The following is a 20,938-nucleotide window of genomic DNA, read 5'->3' as shown; positions in this document are numbered from 1 at the left end:
TTGCTTCTGCAACAGTGATATGACCTGTTTTGTGTGCTATGGGGGATCAGTACCATCACTTATTAATTTATGTGGTGTATATCTCTCAATTGCCGTAGATACTATCTCTTTGAAATCATTCTACATCTTTTCTACCCTTACGTGATCAGATCGGGAGGAGTGGAGACTGTCTCTTAAAAAGTTGTTAAGAGCATTTTTATTGGCTTTTTTTAAATAGATGTACTTTGTATTTCTTTTTGATAGTTGTGGGTGTTATGGTATTCAGCCTAGCAACGACTGCCTTGTGATCGCTAATCCCTGCATTCATCATGATACTCCCCATTTGTCCAGGTTTATTTGTTGCAAATAGGTCAAGTATGCTTTCACAACCATTTGCAATTCAGGTGGGCTCATGAACTAATTGTTCAAAATAATTTTCTGAGAAAGCATTCAGTACAATTTCAGATGATGATTTATGCCTGCCACCGGCTTTAAACATATAATTTTTCCAGCATATCGAGGGTGGATTGAAGTCGCCACCGACTATATTTGTATGAGGGGGGTACCTATTTGTAATGAGACTCAAGTTTTTTTTGAACTGTTCATTAACTATATCTTCTGAGTTGGGGGGTCGGTAAATCAATCCAATTAATAGTTTAGTCCGGTTGTAAAGTATAACCTCTACCCATACTATTTCACAGGAACTACCTACTTCAATTTCACTACAAGGCAAACTACTTCTGACAGCAGTAAATACTCCACCACCAACTGTATTTAATCTATCCTTTCTGAACACTGTTAGATCACATGAAAGAATGTCGGCTGAACTAATTTCGGCTTTAGCCAGCTTTCTGTACCTATAACTGTTTGAGCTTCAGTGCTTTCTATTAGGGCTTGGAGCTCTGGTTCTTTTCCAACACAGCTGCGACAATATATAACTATAATACCAATCGTTTCTACCACTACCTTACTGTGTTTTACCTGCCCCCTTTTAGATGGATGCCCTTTCTGTGGTTTCCTGAGACCCTCTAACCTAAAAAACCACCCAGTCCCTTCCTCACAGCCCCCACTACTCATGTAGCTGCTTCCTGTGTGTAGTGGACTCCAGACCTATTAAGCGGAACCCGGAAACCCACCACCCAATGGCGCAAGTCAAGGAATATGCTGCCTATAAGGTCACAGAACTGCCTGAGCCTCTGATTCAGACCCTCCACCCGGCTCTGCACCGAAGGACCACAGTTGGTTCTGTTGACGATGCTGCAGATGGTGAGCCCCGCCTTAATCTCGGGAGCAAGACTGGCAGTCTTTACCATTTCCGCTAGCCACCGGAAACCAGAGAGAATCTCCTCTGATCTAAAGTGACACACGTCATTTGTACTGACATAGGCCACCACCTGCAGTTGGCTGCACCCCGTACTCTTCATGGCATCCGGAAGCACCCTTTCCACATCTGGAATGACTCCCCCCCCCCCCCCCCCCCCCCCCCGGTATGCATACGGAGTGCACACTGTCTTCCTTCCCCCCCACCCTCTTGGCAGCCATGTTACTAAGGGCCCATTACGCGCCTAATGTTGGAGCTCCCAACTACCAGCAAACCCACCCTCTGTCCTCTGTGAATGCCCAGACCTAGCGGGCCGAGAAGCTTCCTCTGGAACTGGTTGGACGACTGCATCCGGCTCAGAGACTTCATCAGCCACAGATTAAGCCCAAAACCTGTTCATCAAACAAACTGGGTGGTACTACGATCAGCCCCACGGAAAGTCTTTTGCTGCCTGCCAGGCTTTGGAATCGACCACGGGTGTGGGGTCAACCTTAGTTCAGGCAGTACCTGGCGCGGCCACAGCAGTGGATTGATTGGGGGACACATGGGTCGTGCTCTATTTCCCTCGCATCCCCACGTCCAACCCCCCACAGTGATGCCCCTTGGCAGCAGCCTCAAGCTGTGTGACGGAAGCCAACACTGCCTGGAGCTGTGAGCAAAGGGTCGCCAACTCAGCTCGCATCTGTGCACAGCAATCACAGTGCCTATCCATTTCTGAACTCGCTCCTGTTTGAAACTTGTAAAGATACGTAATAAATAAATGGTGTACTCACCTTATTTGCAGCAGGAACTCGCAGTGCTCTCTCACTGCCGGTCTAACCGACACTGAGTTGTTGTATGCAAAACGGACAAAAGCCTGTATGATATGAGGGTGGATACGATGGTCGATAGCAACGGCAGTACTGTACGCTATACTGGTTTTAAAATGGTAGGTTGCTCCTAGTAAGCACTCAAACACACAAGAAATTACAAAAATAAACTAGTAACTACAAAGGTAACTGAAAAGAATTTGCTCCTGTTTGAAGCTCATAAAAATATGTGATAAACAAACTTTGTACTCACCTTATTTGCAGCAGGAACAGTCTCACCAATGTTCTCTGTAAGTTGCTTGAATGCATGGTGAGCCCGCAGCTGTGTTGGCTTGGCTCCTTGAGTCTCAGGGTCTTCTGGCTCGATTCAAGGATGGTTTCCGCCAAGGCCATTCCACTATTGATAATGTTTCGTACCTGGAGCCTGCCATCCGAACAGCTTTTTGCCCGATGCCGACACCTTATAGTTTCCATTTTGACCTGCAAAAAGTTTATGACACCACATGGCGACACCACATCCTTGGTACCTTAACCTAGTGGTGACTCTAGGATCTGTTCCCAATTTTTATCCAGAACTTCTTGTCGCACCGTTCTTTCCGGGTTAAAGTTGGTGCTTCCCACTGTACCCCCTATATCCAAGTGTATGGGGTCCCCTCTCTTTCTAGTAGCCATTAATGGCCTAGCAGCAACTGTGAGGTCCTCAGTTTCGCCCTCACTGTACGCTGATGACTTTTGCCTCTACTATTGCTCCTGGTGTGGGTATTGCTGAATGTTGGCTGCAGTGTGCCATACGAAAGGTGCAGTCTCGGCCTCTCACCCATGGATTTCGGTTTTTAGCTGCCAAAACTCACATTTTGCACTTCTCTCGACGTCATACTGTTCACCCACAGCCAGAACTTTACCTTGACGACCAGCTACTGAATGTGGTGGAGACTTATTGTTTATTAGGATTGGTCTTTGATGCTCGTTTGATGTGAATCCCCTGTCTTCACTAGCTTAAACGAAAGTGATGGTTGCTCCTCAATACACTGTGCTGTCTTGAGTCACACCAGCTGGGCTACAGATCGCATTAGACTTCTGCAGCTTTACAAAGCCCTGATACAATACCATCTTGATTATGAGAGTCTGCTGTATGGTTCGACACCACCCTCAGCACGGTGCATACTGGGTCCGATATACAACTGTGGGGTTAGACTTTCCACAGAAGCCTTTTGATATAGTCTTGTGGACAGCTTACCCTCTCATGTGGAACAGGCACCAAAAACAGCTTCTTAATTATGCTACACACGTTTTCAGTCCACTTAAGCATCCAAACTACTATCTCCTCTTTCCAAACACTGAAATCCAATCCTGCAACAGCATGCCAGATCAGGAACTACGATCTCAATCTGCTTTCACTCCCTCCTCTCTGAACTTCAGATGTTTCTGCTACCAGCTGTCCTCTGGGTCTTCTCATGTATGCCTGCATGGTACATCCCTCGGCCACAGCTGTGTCTTGACCTATCACAAGGTCTGAAAGTCTCGGTTCATCCCAACACCCTGTGCCATCAACTGTTCTCCATCCTTGGTGCATCCCTGTGTTCAAAAGTAGTCTACACTGATGGCTCAATAGTTGCTGATCATATAGGCTTTGCTTATATTCATGCGGGACATACTGTGCTCGTTGCCAGATGGCTATAGTGTTTTACAGTGGAGTTGTTAGCCATCTCTTGTGCTCTTTAGCATATCTGTTAATGCACTGGGGAGTCCTTTCTCATCTGCAGCAACTAATCGAACAGTTTGCAAGCTCTCGACCAGTGTTACCCATGCCATTCCTTGGTCATAGTTATTCAGGATTCCCTGTATGCCCTTGAACAATGTGGATGATCAGTGACCTTTGTTGGAACCCGGGCCATGTTGGGATTGTGGGGAATGAAATCGCTGATAGATTAACCAAACTGGCTACCAGTAACCTGACTTTAGCGATAGATATTCCGGAAACAGACCTCCAATTGTATTACACTGTCAAGTTTTAGGGATCTGGAATGTGGAATGGTTCATCTGACTTCACCAAACTAGGGATGATAAACAAGACCACAAATCTGTGGAGGCCCTCCATGCAGACCTCTTGCAATGACTCTACTGTCCTTTTCTGGCTCCCCATTGGCCATACTTGGCTGACTTAGTCATTTTCTCTGTTGTGAGCACCCACCCTACTGTTGTTGTTTTTCACTTTTGACGGGGGGGGGGGGGGGGGGGGGGCACTTAACATTATCGGGCCCACTGAGGGGTTGGTAGAACAGTCTGTTGCCTTCTTATACTCTTCTTCACCCCTCTAGTGTGCTCGTCTGTGCTTCTCTTGCTCTGTCCATGTTGATAGTCTTTCCTTGGCAGTTTAGGAGTGGCGTACCTCTGGTAAGTGGCAGGTGCTGGGGGACGTATGAGGCCTATTCAAAAAATTCCGGAACCTTGGCCACAAAACTTCTCCATGCTTTTCTTTACTTACTGTGCATTGTCTCCCTTGAAACACTCACTCATACAATCAACACACTGCTCCCAACCCTGTTTCCACTTCCGAAAGCAGTCTTGGTATGCCTTCTGCTGGATAGTGTGAAATGCTGTCTGCTAATATTCTTTCATCTCATCTGTTGTTGCAAATTTCTGTCTTTTAATTAAGTCTTCAGGGGCAAGGCCTGGAAGGTACAGAGGATGAGGCAGCACAGAGATTTTGTATGCTGTGCAGTAGTCACGCACCAATAAGGATGAATGTATAGGTGTGTTATTGTGATGTAAGAGCCATGAATAGTCTCGCCACATTTCAAGCCATTTCCTTCTCACATTTTGTTGCAGGCATCCCGATATTACCACCAATTAAGCTTCTTACTGCAGTATGAATTTACGATGGACTAATCCTTCAAACTCAAAGAAAACTATCAGCATGTCTTTAACATTTGAACTGACCTGACGAGATTTTTATGGTCTTTGAGAATTTTTCCAGATCCATTATGAAAATTGAACCTTGGTCTGAACATCATAACCATAGACTCACGTCTCGTCACCAATTATGATTCTCTTAAGGGATATCCTGTTGTCATTGACATGATCCAAAAGCTCTTCACAGATTGAGAGATGAATGTCTTTCTGGTCTTGACTCATGAGCAGTGCGACGAACTTGGCAACAACACGATGCATTCTGAGATGCTGTGTCAAGATTTCATGACATGAACCAACTGAAGTATTACATTCTTCTGCAGTCTCTCGGACAGTTGGTCTCCAATTGGCACTCACAGTTTCTTAGATGTTCCTGAGATGAGCATCACTGGTAGAGACGAAGTGTGTCCTGGATGAGGGTCATCTTTAACTTCCATCTGGCCATTTTTAAATTGTGTGAACCATTCATAACACCGAATACCATATAAGCACTCTTACAGCATCATTTGGTGTGTCTCTGTAAGGGTTTCCAGGAGTTTTATGGAAAATTTAATGCAAACACGTTTGCTTCTCTAACTCTGCCATCTCAAAATTTGCAAACTGTGCAACACAATGTTCTACTCAGTACAGCACTGAACAATAACTAACAGACATACAATAATGAAACTTCCAGCAGCGACACATTAAACACAGGTGTGTGCAGGGGTGTAAACTGCATTTCGCTCCAACACACCACTGGCTTGAAATTACGAATGTTCCGGGATTTTTTATAGAGACTCTTATGTCACTTCATTGCATTCTGCTTTCAGGGGTTTCTGGCTGCTCCCTAGATAGGGTATCTCACCTGCCTTTCTTCCTATCTCCCTCCTTTCTTCTTTTTTGTCCCGTATCTAGCCTTCGTTGACTTGTAGTAGTTCTTGGGGTTTTGTGTGATATGCCATCTCTCATGTACAATCGTGTAGACCTGTGTGTTCGAGGAAAAAGGGACTGATGACAAAGTAGTTTGGTCCCTTTTAATCATCCATCCAACCAGCCAAAAACTGACACCCACAGGACACCAAATTTGTAGGATAGAAGAGTGATGTAGCTGGTCCAAATGGATGAAGAAAACGTATTTCCACTTTTCATCAAGTTCTTTGTCTGCCCCTGGTAGCTGAGTGGTCAGCGCGACGGAATTCCATACCTAACGGCCCGGGTTCGATTCCCGGCTGGGTCGCAGATTTTCTGTGCTCCGGGACTGGGTGTTGTGTTGTCTTTACCATCATCATTTCATTCCCATTGACACGCAAGTCACCGAAGTGGCATCAGCTCGAAAGACTTGCACCAGGCGAATGGTCTACCAGACGGGAGGCCCTAGCCACACAGCATTTCCGTTTTTATCAACTTCTTCATTTTTTTTTTTTTTTTTTGTAAAATGCACCCAAGACCCTAGTTTTTGTCAGACAAATTGGTGATGTAATCTGAAATATCCTGTAACTTCAGTTTGTCTGGTGATGTAGTTACTTCCGTCTCCCACACCTACACAGCATCTGAAAAGTGTTTCACTAATAACTTTGATGTAGTGTTAGGAAAGAATGCATGAAATTGCTGTGTTCCTTTGATTTTCAAAGCTTCTTCAAGCCAAATTTTTAAGGGCATTTCTGAAATAGCATAATCTTCTCTGTATTTTTCAGCTTGGTTTCATCTTTCCTACCTTTATCACAAATCATGGAACCATTAAGTATTTGTGCAAATAACTCAAGCATCCACACTGTGATATCTCTGTTTCTTTTTTTTTTTTTTCTGTTTCCAGTAAAATGGTTTGATTTCTTCAGAGAATTAAAACAGAGCACTTTTTGCTTGGTTCCATATAGTAAAAAAAAAAAAAATCACTTAAAACATTCATTCAGGTTATAGTTTTACTCATAAATTAACTGTTAAAAACACCAAGTTCCTCTAAAATATATTAATACATAATTGTTCAATGTAGAGGTAGTAACTGCTTCATACTGATTCCTTGGTACACTATAATGGCTTAGGTATACTAATATAAAATAATTAATTATCCACCTTAGGAGAAACAATACAGAACGCATTGTCTCGGGCAAAGGCTCTGGTCACTGAGTGATGTATGGACAGATGGACAGCATGTGTGTGGTGGAGGCAGACTGTGCTTTTTCAACTTGTGCGCAGCACGTATGCTCATACAGGAACCAAGTTGCTCAGCCTACATACAATGACTCAAGTCTGTGGAAACTGAATGTACATTTTCATTAATGTAGACCAGAACTATTACATCAGTACTTACACTTTTTTTAAAAGCAATATTTAAATTTACAGTTATAGGTCCCGTGTTCAATATATTTGTTTTGCCAGTTAATAGGCTATCAGCTTAAATTGTATAAAATTGAAGTAAGCAATCACCTTAATTTAATTATAGAATATGCAGATTGGTTTTGTTCTAAGATAATGATATTTTGATATTTCTGATCTTTTTTAGTTACCTTTCCATGTATTTTAAATTAATTCCTATTTGTTAAAGGCAGGTTTGGTGAAAATGGTGCTAGTGAAAAACAAGTCAGGAATAATTTTTTAAGCAAAAAAACTATCATCATCTCATATTTATATTTTGCCATGTGATTTACAACAGTATGAAGCATGTATGGAAATATTTTGAAAGTTTTATATTATGTACTTCTGGAAAAACATTAAGTCAAATTTTGATTTACATTTATGTTGCGTTGTATTTCACTGGAAACAGCATAAAAATGCTGCAAAATGACGCCTTTCCCCCGCCCTCTAGCTCAATTTGGACAACTTCTAGATTTGATTCCCCAGTGTATTTCTTGCTCGGAACAGTCCACGGGTGTACTGCCGGTCCATAGTGTCAAACGGGCACAATATTTCAGCGATCAGACATGTCGCCATCATCAGGTGCGTGGCCGCCCACCCCCAGGAGCTCAGTTCGTCAGCAAACCTGATGATGGCGACATGTCTGATCACTGAAATGTTGTACCCATTGGACACTATGGACCAGCAGTACACCCATGGACTGTTCGAACTTCTAGATTGATTTAAAAAAAGTCTGTTTATGTTTTTTTGGACAGTTTCTGAAAATTTTACATAGCTATATTTCAGAAATGCTCTGAGATAAAAAATTGCAATTTGGTATTTTTCTTGGTCTTCACACCCATGAGTATACCAAATTTTAGCAAAATCTGAAATGGTGAGGTACAATTTTTTTTAAAGTGTGTCGATTTGACATGGAATGGCTCATACATTTAGTTTGTCCCGAGTCAAAACCCCAAATTTCAACAGTTGTTATAGTTATTTCTGCTATTAAATGTTTTTAATAGTAGTGTGTCTTTTCATGTGGGGAATGAGTTCATGGGTGCTAATCTAGGAATAGTGTTCTGCCACCTTGGTGATGTCATGGGTGAAAGCCGATGGGTGGTACCGCAATCTTCGGCTTTGCCCAAGGGTAGGCTCACCATATTTTTTTGAGTCCAATCCAGGTCATGTTACCATATTTTTTAGTGTCCAACCCAGGACATATACTTGAAGTTGCCCAAAAGGCTTAATACTTTATTGAAACACAAAGCTTGATTTATTCAGCCTTCTACCATGTGCCCACCAGCTCGGCAGTGAAACATCCATTACTGTGCATGCTGCAGTCAACATGTTAATTACATCATAAACTCCACAACAAGAAATGTCTGAATTAGCAGACATTTAACGGTAGATACTGAAGGTCTACGCCCATTACACAGACCAAATGTTCACCAAAATTGAAAAAAATTCACAAACTTAACCATTTTAGAAGTATTGCAACATGCAATGTTAGTCTTTTGAAACAGCTGAAAAGTTGTTTTCCACATTTCTTCAATAGTATCTGGTACTTTTACAGAACCTGGTTTTGAATTACCTGCTTCAGCAATGTGTGTTCAGTGAGTAGATTATCAGTATATATGGAATCTTTTATGATTTAGTTAACAACTAATGCACTCTCTTCTAAAACAGACCAGGCAATTCTTTTTATAAACTTATTCACTGAAAGTTAGCAACTTTATCAAACTGTGTGTCCACAACCAAAAGTATTGGACACGAATTATAAAAACTGTCTATAAATGAGAAGAATTTTTGTTTCTGAACATTATTATTTTCTTTTAGTGTGAATATCAAATATTTGGCAACAGATGTTAGAAATTTTTGGATTTTTCTTGTTTGTAATTGACAAATTAATGCAGAATATGTATGAAATATTCTGTTACTGCGATACAATTAACGTCCAAAAATTCTCTCTTGTTTGGTGAAACAGTACCAGTGATGACACTCCTATGTTTAGCTCTTTTCACATGGTATTTAATACCACACTTTGCTTTATGTGCAACAGAAAATTTACCGTTAGGTAATGTGCAATAAATACATTCATTCTACATCTATTCTCTGCAAACCACTGTGAGTTGCATGGTAGTGTGTATGTCCCATTGTACCAGATATTAGGGTTTCTTCCTGTTCAATTCACATATGAAATGTGGGAAGAATGATTGTTTGTATGCCTCTCTGTGTGCAGTAATTATTCTAATCTTAACCTCCTGGTACCTTTGTGAGCAATATTTGGGGATTGTAGTATATCCCTAGAGTAATAATTTAATGACGGTTCTTGAAACTTTGTTAACAGATTTTCTTGGAATAGTTTAAATCTGTCTTCAGGAGTCTGCCAGTTCAGTTTCTTGTTGTTACTGTCATTACACAATTTCAAAAATTTGTATTTCTGTTACAGCTTAATATTAAACAAACACTGTTTTTCTTCCATTGCTAAACAGTGAGACAAAAAACTGAGAGAGCAAAAATGATTACAAACATGTAGACGAATTAGTTACTTCACATCAAAAAACAAAATAAACACATTGCCCCTATTGGGTTGCCAAGTGATAAAGTGAAAAGTTGTGATGAAACTGGTAGCCTTGCCTCACCATTGACATCAGCACTTGCTGCAAGGACAGAGGCACAGCCATGAGAGAACATTTGAAAATGAGGTATTGAACATATAGGTCTACAATTTTAAGAAATGAGAAAATTCTCAAACTCCAGACATTTTTGCAACCTCATTACCCTAGACAGCTGTAGAAACCAGGACTGTTTGAGTTAGTTCTAGGCATATGGTAAGCCTACCTTTGGATCAACCGAGACATATGGTGCTGGGCCTCAGCTTTTATGTTTGACATATCAGTGTTATATTATGTGCCTCATGCTGGGGTGGTGTATTTTAAATGTGGCATGTTTGAAGAATATATTTGATAGCATGTAATGGTACTCTCTAGTGTGTAATGTTGATCTTTTGAAATTTTGTTGTTGTGTTGTTATAAAATGGTTGCAATTCAAGCTAGATAATGGAGAGTCCTTTTTTTGTGATTTGGTAATATTAGTAGTAGTCATAGATATTATAAAGAAATATAATACAGAGTTGCCACAAGTTTTGGAAATCATGGCCTATCAGGAAAATTTGGAAAAAAAACTGGAAAATTTTCATTTTTGTGTCAGTAGATGAAATAGTTTGTTTACTGAGATGTGATGCATCATCATTGGCTGGGTGCAGCTGAGAGTTTATGCCTTCCTACCAATTCCCTCAGCTTGCAGTCAGTGCTGTCACCACTTTTGCCACTAGCCTTGCAGTTGCCAATGAGAGGCAGGGAGGCATGAGGACTGGTTTGTTTGGATCTGATTCTCAGAGGCTGTAGACACAGGAGCCGGAGATGATGGTCATGTGTGCATCAGCTGTATGTGAGTGATTGTGTTGTGTAAATGTGTGTGTGCACTCTTATTTTCTGAGAAAGACTAAGGTCGAAAACTTAGTTGTGATTATCTTTCCTACATGCCTGTCTGCGGCTCAGTAATCATCTTTATGGTGAATTGTTACCTTTCATCATTATTATTGATTCTCAGAGTATTCACACAAGTTATCTGTTGCATGGATTGATCACTGCGGCCTCATCTCATCAACATGCTGTTGGTAACTCATGAGTACCTGGCCAAATGAGTGGATTTCCATGATAGGCCAAAACCGTAGGCCATTTCTGCAGCTGTCTCTAACGGATAGGGCCTGCTGATCTGAAACGTGTCATTTCCCACTAATGTGCAGACCGTGCCGTCAGATCTAGTCTCGCCAATCTGTCCAGAGACTGGCTCTGCCTCTGTGTGGCATAATGTGGCAGATTTTCGTGGTTTATTTGTGGACCCAGGACTGCAGTGCTCCTCGGCAGGTCAGAGGCCAAGGGCGATGGATGTCGGGAATTGCAGCTCTCATCCCAAGCACATTGTACAGTGCAGTGTTTTATAGACATTTTATTTATTGTAGTACATTTTGGCACTTTATAAGTAGTTAATGTATTAGATTGTATGGATGATAAGATGACGACATTTGTGGCAGTTGCTGTCGGTTTGTACGCTATGTGCTCATATTTCTCGAAAGAAAAATTACACAATACCTGTAAAACAGTACACATAACACAGTGGGTAATAACTGACAATAACGATCATAGTAGAACCAACATTTTATTGGCAGTCACCTTATGTGTTGGTTTACATAACTTTTCCCTGCCTTATACACTTATTTAAAGAGGCCTACTTTTTTCTGAAGTTATTTCTGAAAACAGTGAAAGTATTTAAATCTGTCTTGTGACTACAACGAAATGTGTATTGTTGTCACCAAATGTGTTTTGTATTATTGAAATAAAACAACAACAGTGGTCTTAATGAAACACACATACCATTCGGCTTGCTTTCTCCATCTAGAAACAGTTCATTAGAAAATATGTTGATGTTAGTACTTAAGATTTTTACTCACATGGGGATAAAATACAGAAGTCACTACATATTTTTGAGATCTCAAAATTTGTCATGGAAAATAGCTAAAACCTGTCTGGAAATCAGGGAATTTCACCTGGGTAACTTGTGACAACACTGATAATAGCTGTTCATTGAATGTCTCTACGGGCAATGATATGGCCAGCACCAACACATTTCTGCAACTGCATGGCTTGCTGGCTGGATTTGTAAAGTGTCATATGTGGCAAGCATGAGATGATGACAAAATTGCTGTTTCTCATTTTGGGGGCAAATATATGTGGCAGTGCCATGAAGAAATTTTGTGGCGGTCAATTTGTCGCAGTTCCTTGTTTGAGAAATCTAGATTGTCAATCTAGAATATAGTTTTCTTGACATATTATTTTTGTAATTCTGTGTCAGTGTGCTTCTATGACGAAACACATTAGGTATTGTATGGTTTGCGGCTGGTCTCCTTGGCAGGCAGTCTTGTCAAGATAATGGCTGTGCAGTGGAGGATGGCACTGTAGACAGTTGGCTACTCATTGACTTGCTGCTTCAGTGGATGACTACCCTGGTCAGAGGGCCACTATTTATATGTACCAAAGTGGGTTTGATGTAGTGTTGCTGCTTCAAATAATATGTTTGACAGGTGCCGTAGGGTTGCTGATTTTGGTAATTGGCTAGGCAGTGACTGGCAGGCAGATGGCGATACCCGGCATATGCCTTGGCACAATGCTTTGCTAGCAGATTGCTACAAGTAGCCTGCTTTACGGCATCGAGCTCCTTTGCCTAAGCTTGTGCTGTTTCACCAGCCACCTCAGTTGATGTTGCTCTTTAGATTGTGCACAAAGCATGTGAACAGGATTCCTTAGGAACATATTCAGACCCTCTTTGATTACATCTTATAACACATAGAGCATTATACAGCTAAGCTGTTCACCTCAGATATTTCCAGAGCTGTCTAAGATATAGTAATTTGTTTTTCACCCAAATGAATTGTGAAAAAGTCCTCACTTTATGGTACATTCTCTACTTTCATAGGTATATTAATTACAGAAATATTAATATCAACTTTCAAACCATGTAAACTCAAAGTTTCTATTATCAACGACATTATAAACGGGATAGATTTGCTTCTCTCCATAAAGATGACACGTTGACCTGTTGAAATATAGAAAGGCACAACGAAAAGATTGTTATACATTTAGCTGTTTGCAGATAAAATGTAAACAGTGATGAGCTGATACACTCCGGAGGCACTTACAATTTCCATGGAGCTAACATGTGGATTATCAGCAAGAACTGCCAAAATGTTGTATTTCATTTACTCCACTGATTGCAGGCTTGCTGCTTACTCTCTGCATAGTTTTAGAGTGCCCTTCCACTAACAATTTTTTGCACAGTTGTTGAACTGTCTTTCTTGTTGGACACTGATTGTAGGTTTGTATCAGCAACTCGGTTGTTCTCTCTGTGTTCTTTTTGCACTTTCTGTAAATAAGTAGCATATCTAGTTTGTCCTGTTCCCCCTCTGCCCCTCCCCCCAAACTAATCAGTATTGGACACACATGAGTGACCCAGATAGAATGAAAACTACATTTTTTCTGCTCCCCTTTTATACTGCTATCACAGCAGTGCAAAACACAATTTTCTATATATCAGATGTGTCGTACTTGGGTATGAAATCACTTCCTTATAAGACAGCATGTGGTTGCATGTGCAAAACAGATGATTCCTAAGTTGTAAATACTGTAATTACTTTGAAATTGGATTTTGAAGAGTGAAATGTTGATGAATTTGTCTATTGCAAATATACTATACTAAAAGCAGAAATTACAGTAGTTTGACTAGAAAAGCAATGTCATACTGATATCTCTGTAATTAACATAGTTATAAAAAGAGGCTGTCCTTTGTGTAATTGTTGAAGTCAGAGGTGCTTTCCAGTTCTGTAATCAAATTAGAACTAGTTATGTATTTCGAAGTATCTAATCTACAATGTACAGTAGATTTGTCACAGATCAACTTCAAGAAGGTTAAGTTTTCTCAAACATTGGTATCTTTACATTGCTAGTAACTGGTGTTTTTCACACTGTAAAAACTTGCAGTGATGGCACTTAATGACAGATGTTAATAAGTTTCTTATCTGTTGAACTGTAGAATTTTCATATAATGTCATCTGATTACTTCCAGTCTTTTCTGCAATGTTTATCAGCGTTGAAGCTATGATGATTAAGATTGTTAAACTCTTCTCCATGGGTTTGCTCCATGTGTCCTCTTTGTTAGAGGTTGATGACTTTTATCAAAACATTACTGTCGTGTGTACAAAGCAACACATTGTTCTGACCAATTTTTTCCTCATGATTTTGAGATCAGCAACTACTCTTTGGCATTAAAATTGTAACAAAATCATTGTAATGTCAGTTTATCATTTCTAGCACTTTGTAAGTGGGTTTCAGTCTAGCCGGCCGAAGTGGCCGTGCGGTTAAAGGCGCTGCAGTCTGGAACCGCAAGACCGCTACGGTCGCAGGTTCGAATCCTGCCTCGGGCATGGACGTTTGTGATGTCCTTAGGTTAGTTAGGTTTAACTAGTTCTAAGTTCTAGGGGACTAATGACCTCAGCAGTTGAGTCCCATAGTGCTCAGAGACATTTGAACCATTTTTGTTTCAGTCTAATTATCAAAACAGAAACCTAAAAAGTGGCACAGAAATTATGAAAGCATTAATTGTAGTGAGTTTTTGCATGATAAACGTAATAATTAAATATTAGTGTGCACGTTGTGTCCACAGTGTTGCATATGATATCTTCACACATTGGTCTGTATTTATGTGGAAGACTTCTGATCTGCATTATATTTTCTTTGCATAGCATTGATATCATTATTATTTTGCTGCTTTGCACAACAAGCTATTATACTTCACCATCACAATATTTCACTCAATATGCCAATTACTTTCATATTGTATGTGTTACTTGTGCTATTTTCATACTTGCGGTGACTCATTAATAACCATGGTGTCACCTCTGTATTTCAGGTGAGATATTGGACCTATTCATTGTGAATCATAACACAATAAATATGTTTTTAAATTGTTTTTACTGTTGCAGATGACCCCAAGCCACAGCGAGAGAGGAAAGATCGAAATCGAGGTGACTATTACTTTCTGTCTTAGTTTACTGTGGATAAAATATTTCAATTGAAGATTGTGTCAGTGGTCTTATTCACCCTACTTTTGCGTTAAAACAAATACTGTTTGCCAGTATCTCTGTAGGATAGAATTTAGCTGTACTAGCAAAGTAGATAAAACTTTTTTCCTTCATTGGATGAAGGCGTTCACGACTGGATGACAAAGCTTTCTGAATGTGAGGTCATGGTTTAAGAAACTCTTCTGTTCCCAGCGTTTCGTCCAGGACTGTGCTGGACATCTTTAGAGATGCTCCTCCACTGAGTCTTGCCGAATGACTGGTCGGACGTCAGAGAGCGACATATATACTGTAGGAAAGGGGGTGTTGACGAAGTAACGTGATGAGCAGAGATAATCCTCGTCAAAGATAAAACTTAACCATCAATTGTTGTCTTGTCAAAGATAAAATTGTCTAGCGATTCTGCAGAGCTACTGCCCAAAAACTGTGTGCCGGACCGAGACTTGAACTCGGGACCTTTGCCTTTGGCGGGCAAGTGCTCTACCGACTGAGCTACCCAAGCACGACTCATGTCCCATCCTCACAGCTTTAATTCCGCCAGTACCTCGTCTCCTACCTTCCTAGCTTCACAGAAGCTCTCCTGCAAACCTTGCAGAACTAGCACTCCTAGAAGAAAGGATATTGCAGAGACATGGCTTAGCCACAGCCTAGAATGAAATTTTCACTCTACAGTGGAGTGTGCGCTGATATTATATTTCCTGGCAGATTAAAACTGTGTGCCGGACCGAGACTCGAACTCGGGACCTTTGCCTTTGGCAGGCAAGTGCTCTACTGACTGAGCTACCCAAGCACGACTCACGCCCCGGAATTAAAGCTGTGAGGACGGGGCGTGAGTCGTGCTTGGGTAGCTCAGTCGGTAGAGCACTTGCACGCCAAAGGCAAAGGTCCTGAGTTCAAGTCTCGGTCCGGCACACAGTTTTAATCTGCCAGGAAGTTTCATATCACTGCACACTCCGCTGCAGAGTTAAAATCTCAATCTAGCAGCTCGTTTACAACCATATATTGGGAAAACTGACACATTTGTGGTTTGGTCCCATGGTAGAAAGGCTTTGGATGAATTCTTTGATCATCTGAATAAAATTAATCCAAAAATCCAGTTCACCATGGAAATGGAAAATCATAATAGAATATCTTTCTTGGATGTTTTAATTATGGGACGGTCCAATGGAAGTTTGGAACTTAAAAATTTTTCAGAAAGTAACACTTACAACAGGTATTTGCATAAAAACTCCAATCACCGTCCACAACAAAAGAGAGGTGTCGTTAAAAGTCTTGTCGATAGAGCAGAGCAGATATGCACATCGGAACACCTGGATGCTGAAATAAAACATTCGAAGCAGGCCTTCGAGGCAAAGAGGTAAAGAGAATTTTGTGACCAAGGAACATAAGACCGAAGGACAAGGATGAACCACAACAACGGAAAAATATGGTTCCTCTCCCTTTTATTACAAAAGTAATGGTTCAGACCGGTCTTTAGACCAACAAATAAAATCAGTCAAGTAATCAGATTTGTGAAGGATAAACGCCCTCCTCTGTCAACATGTGGTCTACAGAAAATTCCATGTACGTGTGGTAAAGTTTATATTGGAACTACCAAGAGGAGCATAAATACTTGGTTAAAAGAGCACAAAAGTCTTTGCTGACTAGGAAAAATAGAGATATCGGCTGTAGCAGAGCATGCTCTTCAGTCAGGAAACCACAAAGTGAAGTTCTCTGAAACAGAAATTTTGTCTACAACGTTAAGTTATTATCCACGACTATGCAGAGAAGCCATTGAAATTTATAAGCATCATTATAATTTTAATAGAAATGAGGAGGCAATGAAACTTAGCGACATACGGGCAGTAGCTCTGCAGAATTGCTAGACAATTTTATCTTTGACAAGACAACAATTGATAGTTAGGTTTTATCTTTGACAAGGATTATCTCACCTCATCACATGTTACCTTGACAACACCCCCTTTCCTACAGTATATATGTCACTCTCAGACGTCTGACCAATCATTTGGCAAGACTCAGAGGAGGAGCACCTCTGAAGTTGTCCAGCTGAGTCCTGGACAAAACGTTGGGAACAGAAGAGTTTCTTGGACCAAAACTTTTTTTCTCTAACATGTAGTTAGTATTTGGAACATAACTGCTTTTGAAATTTCCTGCCAGATTACTACATTTGTTCTTCAAATATAAAGGAAAAATGTCTGCCTTTGGTCACAGTTGTAAGCTTTGTAAAAAACTCAATGTATTTTGAGTTCTGAAGGCCTATTTTTAGGTACTTAAACTTTTATTGTTATTTCTAAACAGTTCCAAATTCTATGTTTTCATAATGTAAATAATATCTACTTCAAATCTGTACAACTGATAACAGAAGCAGACCAGTGAGAACTGTCAAAGAAAAATAATGATCAAATGTTGTAGAAAATTTCAGAGTGTAAAAACTTTTGGATTAAAGGAGACCACTCACCGAAAAGCAGAAGTGTTGAGTTGTTGATAGGAACATGCAAAAAGAAAGAAAACTTGCCAGCTTTTGGAGTGCACCTATTTCCTGACACACACACACACACACACACACACACACACACAAGCACTGTGTGTGTGTGTGTGTGTGTGTGTGTGTGTGTGTGTACTGCGCGCATTTTACACTACCTCGTAAAAGGGTTACTCTGATTTTCTTTCTTTTTATATGTGCCTCTTAATAACTCAACACATCTACTTTTTTGGTGAATGGTCTCCTTTAATCCAAAAGTAATGACCAAATAACACGTTAAGCATCTGGTGATGCACTTTCACAGCTTGAATGTATATTGCATTTTTTTTTTTTTTTTTTTTTTTAAAAAAAGTAAAGAGCACAATTTTGATTGATGACAGAGGTTTTTCCTTTTAAATTTTATGAACTTATAGCAGTCACGGATCCAACGGTAGCCACTGTGTACAAAGTTACTCTCTTGTCATCCTGGAGAAGGTATGCGGACATATTTTCGTACAACTGTAGTTTGAAAATGTTTGACTGGCTAGTAACTGAAACACTTAACCCTCTTACTGCTCTGGACGTGTTAACGCACACACTTTTGTACCTGTCCCAGTGTGCTCTGAACGTGTTTACGCGTGCCACCAGGTCTTCTACCTGGTACTCTGAAAGTGTCTACACAAATATTTGGTGAATTAACCCTGTAACTGGTCTTGACGTGTCAACGTGCATGCCTTTGTACCTGTCCCTGGTGCTCTGAACATGTTTACGCGCGCTATCAGTTCTTCTACCTGACTGGTGGTGCGTGTAAACACATTCAGAGCACACAGGGACAGGTACAAAGGCATGCTTGTTAACTCGTCCAGAGCAGTCAAAGGGTTAGTTCATAAAATATTAGAAATATTGCAACATTACAGCTGGTAAAACAGTGTCCCTCTTAAAGTGTCAGAAGAATACCAATAACATTATTATGAAGTGTGACAGCTCTGCACACTGCTTACAGCCGACTCAGCTGACAGGTTGACATACAGAGAATACTAGACAAGAATTTGCAACACAGAACATATATTTTACTTCTGTAGAATAATTTTCACTGTACTTAATCCATACCTTATCAGTTTCCAACACATCTCTTGGCTGCTGAATGCATCATCACCTCACACACCTTTAGGAGTTGTGCATCTGGAATAAAAGGAAATTGCCATCCTTGCAGCTGTATTTTTCCTTATGGAAAGACAGCAAAATCTTTCAACATAGGGAGAACTCATAAAATATGCAAATAAGTGAATTTTTATCTAAAAAAATTAGTAACTTTTGGCTAGTATGGGATGCAATAAAGGGAGGGGAAGAGGATCAATATGAATGGCATTTGATATCATTTGTGGCACAATGCTTAAAATACACAGATGGCAAAAACCATTTGTTCAAGGTCTTGACACACACTCCAAAATTGCTACTTTCTATTTGGTTGCAGTAAACTGCAAAAGTATTGAGCACTTTACTTACAGTTCTGCTATTGCTTCCTGTGACTTTGCTATCTTTCCAAAAGTAAAGACATGGTTGATTGGGTGTCACCAATGTTTCATTGCCGAATGTTCCTAAAACTTTGGGATGGTTAATATATACAGCTACCAAGACAGTTGGAAAAAGTATGAAGTATGCATGTGTGCGTTTAGGGGGTGTTTGCGCATGCACACATACACATTTATCATGTTGAGCCCTTAAACTAAAGTACGTTTTTGGTAAGTTGGCAGTTTGAATTGCTATGATATTCTATAATCAATGAATTCATATGAATATCAGAAGGGGTTATTTTCCAATACTATGGTGGCCCCCTTTTATTACTTTTAAAGTTTCTATTTTCCTCTGTCATTTTGCTGTCAAATCTCCACCTTTGTTTTAGTCACAGATTATGTCCTTCCAATAATTCTCACAGAAATTAATTTTCTCTATAATACATGACCCCACCCTCCCCTCCCCTCCATCCACTTTGAAAGAACAGTTGACTTTAGGAACCATAACAACAAAATTATATAAGAAGTGTGTAACATGCATTTGCTGCCAAGCATCACAATTACAAATGCATAGTTTGTAAAGGCAAAGGCAACCATTCACGTATAGCAAACTGACGTGTGGAGCATAGAAACACATACCAGAAAATAGTTTTCACAGTAGCTTCTTAGATTTTGATCTTCTAGTAAAATTACACACAACCACACTACACACCTAAACACCCTCTTCCACGGCTGCAGCAAGATTTGTACGTATACTGGTGAGCAAAATTTAAGGATGAAAGTAAATTCTGCATGATGTGTCACTTCAGAGTAAAATAGCATGATAAAACTTGGACATACATGGAAAGAATTGCTACATTGTAGTACAGAAAGTAGCTGAAAGAAGAACACAGTGAGACATTTCTATTCAAAGGCATGATTATACTGATGTTACCATGTTTCATGATGGTCCCCTGGACATTACAAAAGGCAGGACATGGTTCTCAACGGGGTGTGTGATCTCTGCAAATGGCAGTGGATGCTTTGCAATGTGCTACCATGGTGACAACAGAGTTTATAAACAGTTTGTGTGGTAGGGTGTTCCTTTCCTTCACCAACATAGTTGGCAACTTTTACATGGTCAGTGCATGTGGCTGTACTGTGACATGTCTCCCCAACACATCCCACGCTTGCTCAATGAAATTTATCACTCCTCCAACTGCGCCGTTTGATGCTGTCCTGCATTGTCACCCGTAAAAGTGAAGTCAGGGCCAAATGCATCCCTGAGAAGATGCACAAGGGGAAAGAGTAAGTGTCACAATAACACTGACTGGTTGGTGTACAGTGTTCAGAGATTTGGAGGTCAGTACATACATGCAGCATTATTCCTCCCCACACTATAACAACTATATCATGTAAACGATAATGTTAGACAGTGCTGGATGTACAACATGTGGCAAGAGGTGGGAACGTGTAATGGGCCCAGAAACAACATTGAACATTGCCGTTTTTGTGATCCAGTTATTGTGGTGTGGGGAGGCATAATGCTGCATGGATGTACTGACTTGCAAATCATTGAACAAGGTACATTCATGATTCAACATTATTGTGACACTGTACTCCTTCCCCACGTGTGTCTTTTCAGTGGTGACTTCCTTTATATGGGTGACAGTGCACGATGACATTGAACGGCATAGGTGGAGAAGCTCTTGAAGTGAGAGGATATTGAGCGAATGGCCTGGCCTGCTGGTTCCCCTAATTTAAATTCCACTGAGTACGTGTAGGGTGCATTGTGGAGATAATTGCAGCACGGCCACATGCACCGACCATCCAGCAGATGTCAACAGTGCTGGTGTAGGAATGGAAAGCTCTATCATATGAACTGTTTACCAACCTTGTTGTCACCATGGTAGCACATTGCAGAGCATGCATTGCCATCTGTAGTAATCACACACCTTG

The 20,938-nt window shown here is 40.5% G+C and overlaps 1 protein-coding gene across 2 annotated transcripts in view; it reads left to right on the top strand.

Annotated features, from left to right (window-relative positions):
• The window catches only part of LOC126260889 (protein HBS1), a 211,050-nt gene that overhangs the window by 17,566 nt on the left and 172,546 nt on the right, over positions 1–20,938 (top strand). For both annotated transcript variants that reach the window (XM_049958333.1, XM_049958334.1), the window contains exon 4: positions 14,930–14,971. In XM_049958333.1, coding sequence (XP_049814290.1) covers positions 14,930–14,971 — 42 coding nt within the window. The remainder of the gene's footprint in view (positions 1–14,929; positions 14,972–20,938) is intronic.

This window comes from Schistocerca nitens, chromosome 5 (assembly GCF_023898315.1).
Source record: "Schistocerca nitens isolate TAMUIC-IGC-003100 chromosome 5, iqSchNite1.1, whole genome shotgun sequence".
NCBI classification, from domain to species: Eukaryota; Metazoa; Arthropoda; class Insecta; order Orthoptera; family Acrididae; genus Schistocerca; species Schistocerca nitens.
The sequence above is the reverse complement of the archived record's forward strand: the minus strand, read 5'-3'. Positions and strand labels throughout refer to the sequence as shown.